Genomic DNA, 11,207 nt, shown 5'->3' with positions numbered 1-11,207 from the left:
CATTAGAGTAACGGGCGCGGTCCCCGCCCGGCTCCCGTGTGTTTGTAAACGTCTGACCCGCGGGCCGCCGCTTAACCCTTCGGGAGCGGGGCTGGGGTGGGGGCTGGGGAGCCGGGGGTCGGTCCGACGGCTGCTGCTGCTGCTGGCGGGACGGAAGGTTCAAGTCTCTGATCAGCCAGCCAGGTGCCGGGTGGGGGCAGGGTCACACACACACACACACACACACACACCACACACCACACACCACACACACACACCATGCACCGTGCACAGTCCGCCGACCGAGTCGCTGAGTTCAGATCCGTATCGCGCTGCAGCGCCCCGCCCTGCCTGCCCTTCCTGCAAGCTCCAGTCCGAGTCTTCCTTCCTCCTCCCGCCCAGGTGACAGGTGTCCAGGCCTGGGGGCCCTCCCGGGCCCGGGGCTCCGGGCCCCCGGTAAACCCGGCCAGGACTTTTCAGAAGAGCCGGAGCTAGATGCCTTCGCCTCGGAGATTTCATTCCAGACTAGAGCAGTCGGGAGGAGGGAGCCGACTTCCCGCGGCGGCTAATTAATGGCCCCTCGGGTGGCGGAGACAAGGGAGGCGCCAAAGCCCGGCCTGGATCGCCGCCCAGCAGGCCCGGGGACCTTGGAGCCAGTCCCTAACTGGACCGATCTCTCCACTGCTGGGACCATCGCTGGGGGACTTGACTCGGCCTTGTGAACACTTCCAGAAGGCCCGGGCACCGGGAGCCCAGGCTAGGGATTTGGAAGAATTGACCTTTCCCTTTTCAGATCAGCCTGGAATCCCTCTGTACCCCAAAGCCCGACTGGCCTCGCTTAGACCAAAGGAGTCGAGTGTTCCCCCCCACCTCCTGCTCACAGCAGTCTGCACCAATTCTTCCAGTTAAGATCTTTAGTGGAACTTGGACACGGTGGATCCACTATGTGGCCCCTTTAAAGAGCTCGGACCTGGAGCCCCAGAACTTAGACTTGGTGGTGGTAGTGGGGCCGCGGGGTGGGGGGGCGAGGGTGCGTTGTGGTGATCTGGGGAAGTGATTGTCACGACAGTGGGCCAATAGGCTTCATGATGGTCTACCGCACTTGAGGGACCGCTTTCCAATTCAGCTTTCCTCTCTCTCTCTCTCTTATTATTTTTTTTTATTGGGGGAGGGACTGGAGGGAGGACACAGGGAGGGAGGGAGGGAGAGAGGGAGGGTGCGGGAGGAAGAGGGGCGCGTGGTTTTCCCATCTCATCCCTGGAGGAGGGGCTGGAGCATCCCGGGCAGCCAATCAGCGACAGGCTGGGGGGGGCGCTTTGAAGAAGTTTGGGGAAAAAAGTTTGGAAAAGTTTCTATAATAACGAGGGGGCGTCCGGAGGGAGGCGGCAGCGGCGGAGGAGGGGGCGTCCCGGAGAAGGGGAGGGCGGGAGCCGCGGGTGCAGCTTCGGCAGCCTCCTGCGCTCCCCCTCCCACCCAGACCGGGACCGGGGGCTCTGGCCGGACCCATGGGGGCAGCGAGCTGCGAGGATGAGGAGCTGGAGTTTAAGCTGGTGTTCGGGGAGGAAAAGGAGGCCCCCCCGCTGGGCGCGGGGGGGTCGGGGGAAGGTTAGTGCGGGGCTGGGGTCTCGGGGTCAGCGCAGGCAGGGCCTGGGCACCCCGAGTCTGGAGCTCCTGGGGCAGCGAGCCCGGGGTGAGGGATGAGGGGGTCAGTGGTTGCCGGGAGTCGGGGGGGCTCCGGGGAGGGGGGTGTGCGGAGGTGAGGCCGGGGGGCCCGGCACCACTTTCTCCTTTTTAGGCTGTGACTGGGGTGGGGGTGGGGGTGCCCTTGGCCGCGCGCCGCCTCCAGGCCGGGCCGACTGTCACTGGGATGGGGGTCGGCGGGTGGAGCGGGTCCCGCGGGCGCCTGGCGCCGCCGGGGGGAAACCGAGGCAGGCCGGGGAGGCTGCGGCGGGGGACCGGGGGCGCTCTGGGGCCCCGCCGGCGCGACCCTCCCCCTCCCCCGTCTGGCCGCAATGAGTCGCAGATGGCGGGGACTGAGCCGGGGGCGGCGGCCGCTGCTCGCACGGCATCAGCGCGGCCCGGCCCCCCTGGCCCCCGCCCCGGCCCGGGGCCCCTCACGGAGCGCCCCCTCGGCGGCGGGGGAGAGGAGGGCGGAGCCAGCCCCGCTCGTCACCGCAGCCCTGGCGCCCCCCTCTCCCTGGGCCACCGTTGCGATGGCAACTGGGGCTCCTGCCAGCGCCGTTTGGGGGTTTGGGAACCGCTGCTAATTGGGTTCATGTGTGAGTCGTCGCCCCCGGCCCAGCCCCGCGCCTCGCTGGACCCGCCTCCAGGCCCAGCCAGGCCCGTCCCGACCCGCCTCCCGCACCTTCGGACCCGCCCCGGCCGGTACCCCGGGTCCCAGGCCGGCACTCGGAGCGAGCGGGTCCCCGAGGGGGAGGGCCTGGCACGCCCCAGGCCCAGCTTGGCCTTTGTCTGTGCGGCTGGACGGGCATCCCCCCCAGACCCATTCTGACCCGGGGAAGGGGCGAGCGAGCAAGGCAGCAGACACGGGCGAGGAGCGGGGCCCGTCTCACATGCTTCTCCCCCCCACCCCCGTGCCCCCGCCCGTTTTGACAGAACTGGACTCCGAGGACGCCCCGCCATGCTGCCGCCTGACCCTGGGGGAGCCCCCTCCCTACGGGGCCGCCCCCATCGGCATCCCCCGGCCCCCGCCGCCGCGGCCGGGCATGCACTCGCCGCCGCCCCGGCCCGCACCGTCCCCGGGCACCTGGGAGAGCCAGCCGGCGCGCTCCGTGAGGCTGGGGGGCGCGGGCGCGGGCGCGGGGGCCGCCGGGGGCGGCCGTGTGCTCGAGTGCCCCAGCATCCGCATCACGTCCATCTCCCCCACGCACGACCCGCCCGCCGCCCTCGACGACCACCCCGACGCCTGGGCCGACGGCTCTCCCCGGGAGTACCCCGCGCCCGAAGGCTTCGCGGGCTACCGGGAGGCGGGGGGCCCGGCCGGGGGCCCCTTCTTCAGCCCCAGCCCGGGCAGCAGTAGCCTGTCCTCGTGGAGTTTCTTCTCCGACGCCTCGGACGAGGCCGCGCTGTACGCCGCCTGCGACGAGGTGGAGTCGGAGCTGAACGAGGCGGCCTCGCGCTTCGGCCTGGGCTCGCCTCTGCCCTCGCCCCGGGCGTCCCCGCGGCCCTGGACCCCCGACGACCCCTGGAGCCTGTACGGCCCCAGCCCGGGGGCCCGGGGGCCCGAGGACAGCTGGCTGCTCCTCAGCGCCCCTGGGCCCAGCCCGGCCTCCCCGCGGCCCGCCTCTCCCTGCGGCAAGCGGCGCTATTCCAGCTCGGGGACCCCGTCGTCCGCCTCCCCGGCTCTGTCCCGGCGGGGCAGCCTGGGGGAGGAGGGGCCTGAGCCCCCGCCACCCCCTCCGTTGCCTCTGGCCCGGGATCCCGGCTCCCCCGGTCCCTTTGACTATGTGGGGGCGGCCCCCGCCGAGAGCATCCCGCAGAAGACGCGGCGGACTTCCAGCGAGCAGGCGGTGGCCCTGCCCCGGCCCGAGGAGCCCGCCCCGTGCAACGGGAAGCTGCCCGCAGGGCCCGAGGAGGCCGCTGCCCCTCCTGGGGGCCCTCGGAAGGAGGTGGCTGGCATGGACTACCTGGCCGTGCCCTCCCCACTGGCTTGGTCCAAAGCCCGGATTGGGGGACACAGCCCCATCTTCAGGTGAGGGGTGCCCTCCTGCTGTCCTCAGCCAGCTCCCTTCCACTTCGAGAGGAAAGTAAGAGGGCGGGTGGGAAGACAGGTCCTAGTTGTCTCTCTCTGCCTTTGGCATTGTCAAAGGAGAATCAGGCCTGGCCATTTACCCAGTTCTCCAGAGGAGTTTAAAAGGCAGCCCACGAGTGAGAGCAGAGAAAGAGAAAGAGAGAGACAGAGACTGAGACAGAGACAGAGAGACAGAGAGAGAGAATACAGTGGGGCAGGTGCTGGCCTTGTCCGTGGCTGACCCAGGATTGATCCCTGGCACCCCATATGGTCCCTTGAGCCCCACTAAGAGTGATCCCTGAGCATAGAACCAGGAGTAAGCCCTAGGCATCGGCAAGTATAGCCCACAAACAAGCAAACAAACAAAAATTAAAGGTAAAGGTAAAGGTAAAGGCCCTCCCGTTGATCGTCGATTTGCTCGAGCGGGCCCAGTAACGTCTCCATTGGAGACTGTTGTTACTGTGTCTGGCATATCGAATACTCTCGGTAGCTTGCCGGGCTCTCCGGGAGGGGCGGAGGAATCGAACTCGGGTCGGCCATGTTGGCCGCTTGTAAGGCGAACGCCCTACCCGCTGTGCTATCGCTCCAAATTAAAAATAAATAAAAAGCATCCTTTCCCAACAATTTACAAAAGGATAGCCATTGCCTGTGGGCCCTATTGGAATCCCCCTCATCCCCAGAAGATCACTTAGGTAAGGAAGGGTCTCCTCTAGGAGGTTCCCCACATCTAGCCCAGGGGTGGAGAGGGGCACTGCTGGATTTCATTCCCTCCTCCAACTCAGCTCCTCAAGCCTGGTTTACCAGTAGAGATACTTTGAATAAAATGGTTTATATTTGCAAGTCAAAGAATTCAATTTAACAAAGCAATTATTAACTTTCTTTTACCCAATTCATCCAACTTTGCCCACTCTCATTTCAATTGTCCTGGATCTTGACAGAGCTGATTTAAAAAAAACAAAAAACTTGCAGCATGCAGAAAAACTTCCCCCAGGGAAGACACACCCACTTCTCCCCTCTCCCCTGCTCCCCTAGATTCTGGTACGACTGGGTCTCAGCACTCCAAAACAGTGCTCCCTTGGAGGATGGTTTACCCATATCCCAGCCCCTAGAGCCATGCAAGATGTCAGCTGTGGCATGAAAAATGTGTCTGGCATTATCAATTATCACCTGGGAGCCATGAGCAATTGGGTGGGAGTCACTGAGCTCAGCCCCTGACAGGTGTCCCTGCTGTGGTTCCCAGCTCCCTAGAGCTGACTTACGTGACCCCCACAAGGAGGAGAGGTGGTGGTGCTGGCTGGGTTAGGCTCAGTCTTGCTCTGTCACCCACTGGCTTATTTGCCCCCTGCACTCTACTTGCTGCACCTCAATTCCTTAGTCTGTAAAAGGGGTTCACCTCTGAAGACAGTTCTAGGCTCTTTCTTTACGTCATTCTTCCTACCCAGATCTGGAGGATGAGGATGTGCTTGGGGTTCCTCTGTATTCAGGGGAGTTTTTGCCACCCCCAAACCCTGCGCTAGGGGCTACTATGAGGAGGAGGGCATCTCAAGCCTGGCACCCTCTTCCTCCCCCTCCTCCCCAGGGGTGGGGAGGGGGTTGCATGCTGGTCCTCCCTTACTACTGTGACTCCTCCTCCACACTGACTTCATTCAGTGCTCTCTTGTTCCCACAGGACCTCTGCCCTCCCCCCTCTGGACTGGCCCCTGCCCAGCCAGTATGAGCAGCTGGAGCTGAGGATCGAGGTGCAGCCCAGAGCCCACCACCGGGCCCACTATGAGACGGAGGGCAGTCGGGGAGCTGTCAAGGCTGCCCCTGGTGGTCACCCCGTGGTCAAGGTAAGAGGCAGAGGGTCAGCCTTCCTCCTCTCTGGTCCCAGATCCTGGTGCTGGTGTCCTGCTGGGCATGTCCCTGGCTCTGTCCTTTCCCACACTCCCAGTCCGCAATGACCCTGCCAGACTGGGGAGGGGCTGGCGGTGTTGGGGGGTGGGGAGGATGCTTGGCTGCTGAGGACCCGGATGCACTTTCTCTCTCCTCCATGCCTCCACCCCCCTCAGCATCCCATGGGACAGCAGTCTCCCTTTGACTCTGGAAAATGGTGGCCTGCCAGATGTGGGGGAGGGCTTAGGCTGAGGCCAGAGTTCACTGGGAGTGAGGTTGTCCTCTGTTGAGTTGGGCCTGTCTCTTTTGGAAGCTTTCCCCCCCCTCTGCCCAGCCCATTTGGGGCTTTGGTCCAAGAAAAACACAGCAAATTCCAGGCCGTGTTTTCTCCACAACTGGTGCCCAATTCCCCCTGGAAACCCCTTCCAGGATGTCCTTTATCTTTCACCATCCTCACCCATCCTCACCCCCTGGTGGGATGAAAACCCAGGGATGGATGAAAACAGGGACCTGGAGAGTGTGGGGGATTTCAGTGGGGTGCCCTCTCTCTCCCTCGGCCAGCTCCTGGGCTACAGCGAGAAGCCCCTGACCCTGCAGATGTTCATTGGCACGGCGGATGAGAGGAACCTGAGGCCTCACGCCTTCTACCAGGTGCACCGGATCACGGGCAAGATGGTGGCCACGGCCAGCTACGAGGCTGTGGTCAGTGGCACCAAGGTGCTGGAGATGACCCTGCTTCCTGAAAACAACATGGCAGCCAAGTAGGTTCTCACTGCCTCTCAGTCTTCTCCCTTGGACCTAAACTAGTTTGTTCCTCTCCCCTTCGGAGCTAGGTTTTAGGGACGGCAGCTATTGATAGTACAAGCAGGGGTGCTTGCCTTGCTCCCCGCTGATCTGCTTTGATCCCTGGCACTCCATTTGTTCCCCTTTTCCTAACCCCACCAGGAGTGATCCCTGAGCTTAGAGCCAGGAAGGAATAAGCCCTGGTCACCACAGGGTGTGTCCCCCAAACCAAAATCTAAAGGCAAATAACAGTAAGAAAAAGAGCTAGATTTCATCCTAGGGAGCTGGTTTCTCACCATCCAGAACTGGGCTCTTGGTGCCTCTGGAGAGAGGTCTCATCTGGATTAAAATCACCCCCACCCAGACTCCCAAAGATCATTCAGGGCTCAGGTGGGCAGGAGAAGGGAGACCTTCCTCTTTGGCAGAGTGGGGCGGTGCCCTCAGGCTTCAGCTGGGCGCTTGCGTTTGGTTCCTTGCCCTCAGCATCGACTGTGCGGGAATATTGAAGCTTCGGAACTCAGACATCGAGCTGCGCAAGGGCGAGACAGACATCGGGCGCAAGAATACGCGGGTGCGGCTGGTGTTCCGTGTGCACGTGCCACAGGGCAGCGGGAAGGTCATCTCCGTGCAGACGGCATCGGTGCCCATTGAATGCTGTGAGCAAAGAGGCCCTGTGCCCCCGCTCGGTCCTTCACCACTGTGTGTGTGTGTGTGTGTGTGTGTGTGTGTTCACCACCCCCCATACTTCTCTGGGTTCTGTCTCTGCTGTGAAGTCTGCCAAGGCCCTGCCCTGGGGCTGGAGCAATAGCACAGCGGATAGGTCATTTGCTTTGCACATGGCAGACCCAGGTTTGATTCTCAGCATCCCATATGGTCCCCCGAGCACTGCCAGGAGTAGTCATTCCTGAGTGCATGAGTCAGGAGTAACCCCTGTGCATCGCCGGGTGTGACCCAAAAAAGATCGGTCACGGTCCTCCTGTTGTTCATCGATTTGCTCTAGCGGGCCCAGTAACATCTCCATCATGAGATTTGTTACTGTGTTTGGCATATTGAATATGTCACAGGTAGCTTACCAAGCTCTGCCGTGCGGGCGAGATACTCTCGGTAGCTTGCTGGGCTCTCTGAGAGGGGCAGAGGAATCGAACTCGGGTCGGCCATGTTGGCCACTTGCAAGGCAAATGCCCTACCGCTCTGCTATCGCTCTAACCCAAAAAAGAAAAAAAAGAAAAAGGCCCTGTCCTGACTTCCATTATGGATGCAATGCCAGTCCCAGAGTAAGGCCCAAGGGCCCACGCTTTCTGTTGGCCCCTGGATGGCTAACCTTCCTGCTTCCCTTGTGACTGTCTCAGCCCCAGAAGAAGCTCCTGGGTTCGGAGGACCCCAGGGTGCTGCTGGTTTGCGGATGTGTCTGCTCCCTAGGGTCTAAAGCACTTATTATCGCATGGAGATGGAGGGAGGCAGAAGGGGCCTTTCTCTACCTGCTGCCCCGCCAGGCCTTCCCTGCTCTGTTCCACAGCCCAGCGCTCGGCCCAGGAGCTGCCCCAGGTGGAGGCCTATAGCCCCAGCGCCTGCTCGGTGCGCGGAGGGGATGAGCTGGTGCTGACTGGCTCCAACTTCTTGCCAGACTCCAAGGTGGTGTTCATCGAGCGGGGCCCTGGTGAGTAGCCCAGAGCTTAGGAAGGTGAGCAAGTGTCTGAAACAGGCATTCTTCCCGCGAGAGGAGTCTGCATTGTGTAGTCGGGTCTCTGAAGAGAAGCGGAACCTCACTGTGCCCCCCCCCCCCCCGCTGTATCCCCCCCACACCCCGCCAGCCTCTCCAGAGTGCAGGACAGGGGAGTTTAGTTCTGATGACCATACCTGTGAGGCACACCCCCCCCCCCCAGGATGGACCTATTAAGGTTGGAGTGGGAAGACTGAGGGTCCAGGGCGCTCATTAACCCACATCCTCTGCCCCCCACCTGTAGTCCAGCCCACCAACACCCCCAGCAACGTACCCTGGGGTCTTGTCTGAGCTGATTCAGAAGTTCTGGGCTTTGGATCTCGTTGCTTTCTTTCAAGCTGGGACCCTCTCTGCTCTTGGCTGTCCTCCCTGCCTCTCACTGGGAAGGATCTTTGGAGAGTAGGGGGACCCCCCCCACACACACACACAAGGCACCTGTCACTCCCCTTACAACCTGGGCTGATGTGCCAGTTCTCTTGGTCTCTATTGCCTGCTCTGTACTTGGGGGACAGTTTCCAAACCCACCTCTTCCATGGCTTTGAGTAAACACACAGTGGGCTTCTCTGTGGGCTGGGCAGGAGGTTGGGGGGCTGGGCCCTCGAGGGATGCTGAGCCCCCTGCTTCTCCCGCACAGATGGAAAGCTACAGTGGGAAGAGGAGGCCACAGTGAACCGAGTGCAGAGCAATGAGGTACCTGGCCCCGAGGGTGCCCGTCCTGGGGCCGGAGGCTGGGGTGGGGCTGGGGAAGCAGTCTGGAATGTCTCAGCTGGGTCCTCGGTGTGTGGGTGTGGCCATCAGGTGCCCCCTGTTCTCTTGTGGAGGAGACAGTCTAGCCACAGGGGCTTGAGGCAGATGGAGGAAGGGGGGAGGAGGAGGAGTTGGGCCAGTCCCAAAGGCTCTCTGCCCCTCTTCTGCTCCCCAGGTGACATTGACCCTGACCATCCCTGAGTACAGCAACAAGCGGGTGTCCCGGCCAGTCCAGGTTTACTTTTATGTCTCCAACGGACGGAGGAAGCGCAGCCCGACCCAGAGCTTCAAGTTTCTGCCTGGTGTGTTCCGGGAGAGCCCAGGGTGGGGCATGGAGAGCAGGGGCACCTGAGCAGTCAGGGGGCTGCAAGCAGGAGCCAGGAAGGGGCGGGTCTCAGCAGGCTTCCTCTCCTTCCTCCCCTCCCAGTGATCTTCAAGGAGGAGCCGCTGCCGGATTCATCTCTCCGGGGCTTTCCCTCAGCGCCAGGCCCCCCCTTTGGCACTGACATGGACTTCTCCCCTCCCAGGCCTCCCTACCCCTCTTATCCCCCCGAAGACCCCACTTACGAAACTCCTTACATGTCAGAAGGCTTCAACTATGGCACGCCGCCTCTGTACCCCCAGACAGGCCCCCCACCGTCCTACAGACCTGGCCTGCGGATGTTCCCGGAGACTGGGGCTACTGCAGGCTGCGCCCGTCCATCTCCAGTCCCCTTCCTACCCCGGCCCTACCCTAGTGACCCCTATGGAGGACGGGGCTCCCCGTTTCCCCTGGGGCTGCCGTTCCCTCCTCCAGCCCCCTTTCGGCCCCCGCTGCCATCATCCCCGCCACTTGAAGGCCCCTTCCCTCCCCAGAGTGGTGTCCACCCCCCACCTCCTGAGGGCTACAGTGAGGTAGGGCCAAGCTACTGCCCAGGGGAAGGGGCTCCGGAGCAGGAGAAATCCAGAGGCGGCTACAGCAGCGGCTTCCGGGACAGCGTGCCCATCCAGGGGATCACGCTGGAGGAAGGTGGGTGCCAACCGGGCTATGAGAGAGAGAGAGAGAGAGAGAGAGAGAGAGAGAGAGAGAGAGAGAGAGAGAGAGATTATGCGTGAGAGAGAGTGTGGGGAGAGCATATGTGAGGGAGTGAGTGTGTATGTGTCTATGTGAGTGTGTGAGTGTGTGATTGTGTGAATGTGTGTGACCTCTGAGTATGTGAGAGTGTATGTGAATGTGTTCTAGTATTAGTGTGTGAATATGTGAGTATGAGAGTGTGGGTGTTAGTGTGTGTATGGGGATGTGTGAACGAATTTGTGAGAGTGTATGACAGTGTGAATGTGAGTGTTAGAAAGTGAGTTTGTGTGAATGTGTGAGTATGTGTGTGCGAGAGTATGCGTATCAGGGTGTGTGTGAATGAGCTTGTGAGAGTGTATAAGAGTATGAGTGTGAATGCGTGTGTTAGAGAGAGTGAGAGTTTGTGTGAGTATGTGAGTATGAGAGTGTGCGTGTCAGTGTGTGTATGGGACTGTGTGCGAATGAATTTGTGAGAGTGTATGAGAATGTGAGTGTGAATGCGTGTGTTAGAGAGTGAGAGTTTGTGTGAATGTGTGAGTATGTGAGTGCGAGAGTGAGTGCGAGAGTGTGCATATCAGGGCTCACAGCAAGGGCCCTGACATCGCAGACCACAGGCCAGGGAGAAGGGAAGCATGGGCTGGGGCCCTTTCTGATGGAGTGGACCATCAGGACTGGGAAGCAGGTGTTGAAACACATGAGGCCTGTGGGAAAGAAACCAGTGGTTGAGGAGCTAGCACTGCTAAGGCCCACCGGCCTGGAATTGGGGGTCTCTGGAGAAGGAGGGGAGGCCCGATCTCTTGATGGTTTTTCCTTTACAGTGAGCGAGATCATCGGCCGAGACCTGAGCGGGTTCCCTTCACCTCCTGGAGAAGAGCCTCCAGCCTGAGCCTGGCTGAATCATCTGCCCGGCCCCGCCCACTGAACCTCCAGCCTGGTTGCTGGCTCCAGCCACGGGGGTCCGATCTGGTTCCCTTCCTCCTCCTTCTCCAGCTTTGGCCTCCACCCTCCTGCCTCTCCTCCCCTCCTCAAGCTGCCGTGTAAGCCCGGCCTGGTGCTGCCCTGGAGGCCTGGGGGAGAGAGAACCTGGAGGCGGGGCGGGTGCTGGCTGCAGAGGGACAGGTGGGTGTCTGGAAGCTGGGCCTGGATTGTGCGTGCCCTGAATGGTGCTGGGAGGCTGAGGACACGTGGATGAGTAATAAATACTCACTGACAAGTGCTGCGGGCTCCAGAGTCTTCGGAGAGAGGGAGAGAGAGGAAGGAGACCTCAAAGATAGAGGTGGGGAGAGCTCATCAGGGAC

General features: G+C 61.6%; 1 protein-coding gene across 1 annotated transcript; it reads left to right on the top strand.

The window, feature by feature from the left end:
* The first annotated feature begins 1,357 nt into the window (after positions 1-1,357).
* NFATC4 (nuclear factor of activated T cells 4) lies at positions 1,358-10,835 on the top strand. Its single transcript, XM_056133832.1, has 10 exons — positions 1,358-1,584; positions 2,596-3,691; positions 5,400-5,562; positions 6,167-6,366; positions 6,872-7,044; positions 7,905-8,045; positions 8,743-8,798; positions 9,031-9,157; positions 9,283-9,864; positions 10,728-10,835. Exons 1-10 carry the CDS (start codon positions 1,485-1,487, stop codon positions 10,793-10,795), a joined length of 2,706 nt encoding a protein of 901 aa, XP_055989807.1. The 5' UTR covers positions 1,358-1,484; the 3' UTR covers positions 10,796-10,835.
* The last annotated feature ends 372 nt before the right edge of the window (positions 10,836-11,207 follow it).

The sequence above is a fragment of the Sorex fumeus genome, unplaced genomic scaffold (assembly GCF_029834395.1).
Source record: "Sorex fumeus unplaced genomic scaffold, SorFum_2.1 ptg000098l, whole genome shotgun sequence".
NCBI classification, from domain to species: domain Eukaryota; kingdom Metazoa; phylum Chordata; class Mammalia; order Eulipotyphla; family Soricidae; genus Sorex; species Sorex fumeus.
The sequence above is the reverse complement of the archived record's forward strand: the minus strand, read 5'-3'. Positions and strand labels throughout refer to the sequence as shown.

Excerpts from the sequence above, each read along its gene's own strand:
- NFATC4 (XM_056133832.1), top strand. The coding sequence starts at position 1,485 with ATGGGGGCAGCGAGCTGCGAGGATGAGGAGCTGGAGTTTAAGCTGGTG. Across the intron at positions 7,045-7,904 it reads ATCGGTGCCCATTGAATGCT|CCCAGCGCTCGGCCCAGGAG; the intron begins GTGAGCAAAGAG and ends TCTGTTCCACAG. Across the intron at positions 8,046-8,742 it reads GTTCATCGAGCGGGGCCCTG|ATGGAAAGCTACAGTGGGAA; the intron begins GTGAGTAGCCCA and ends TCTCCCGCACAG.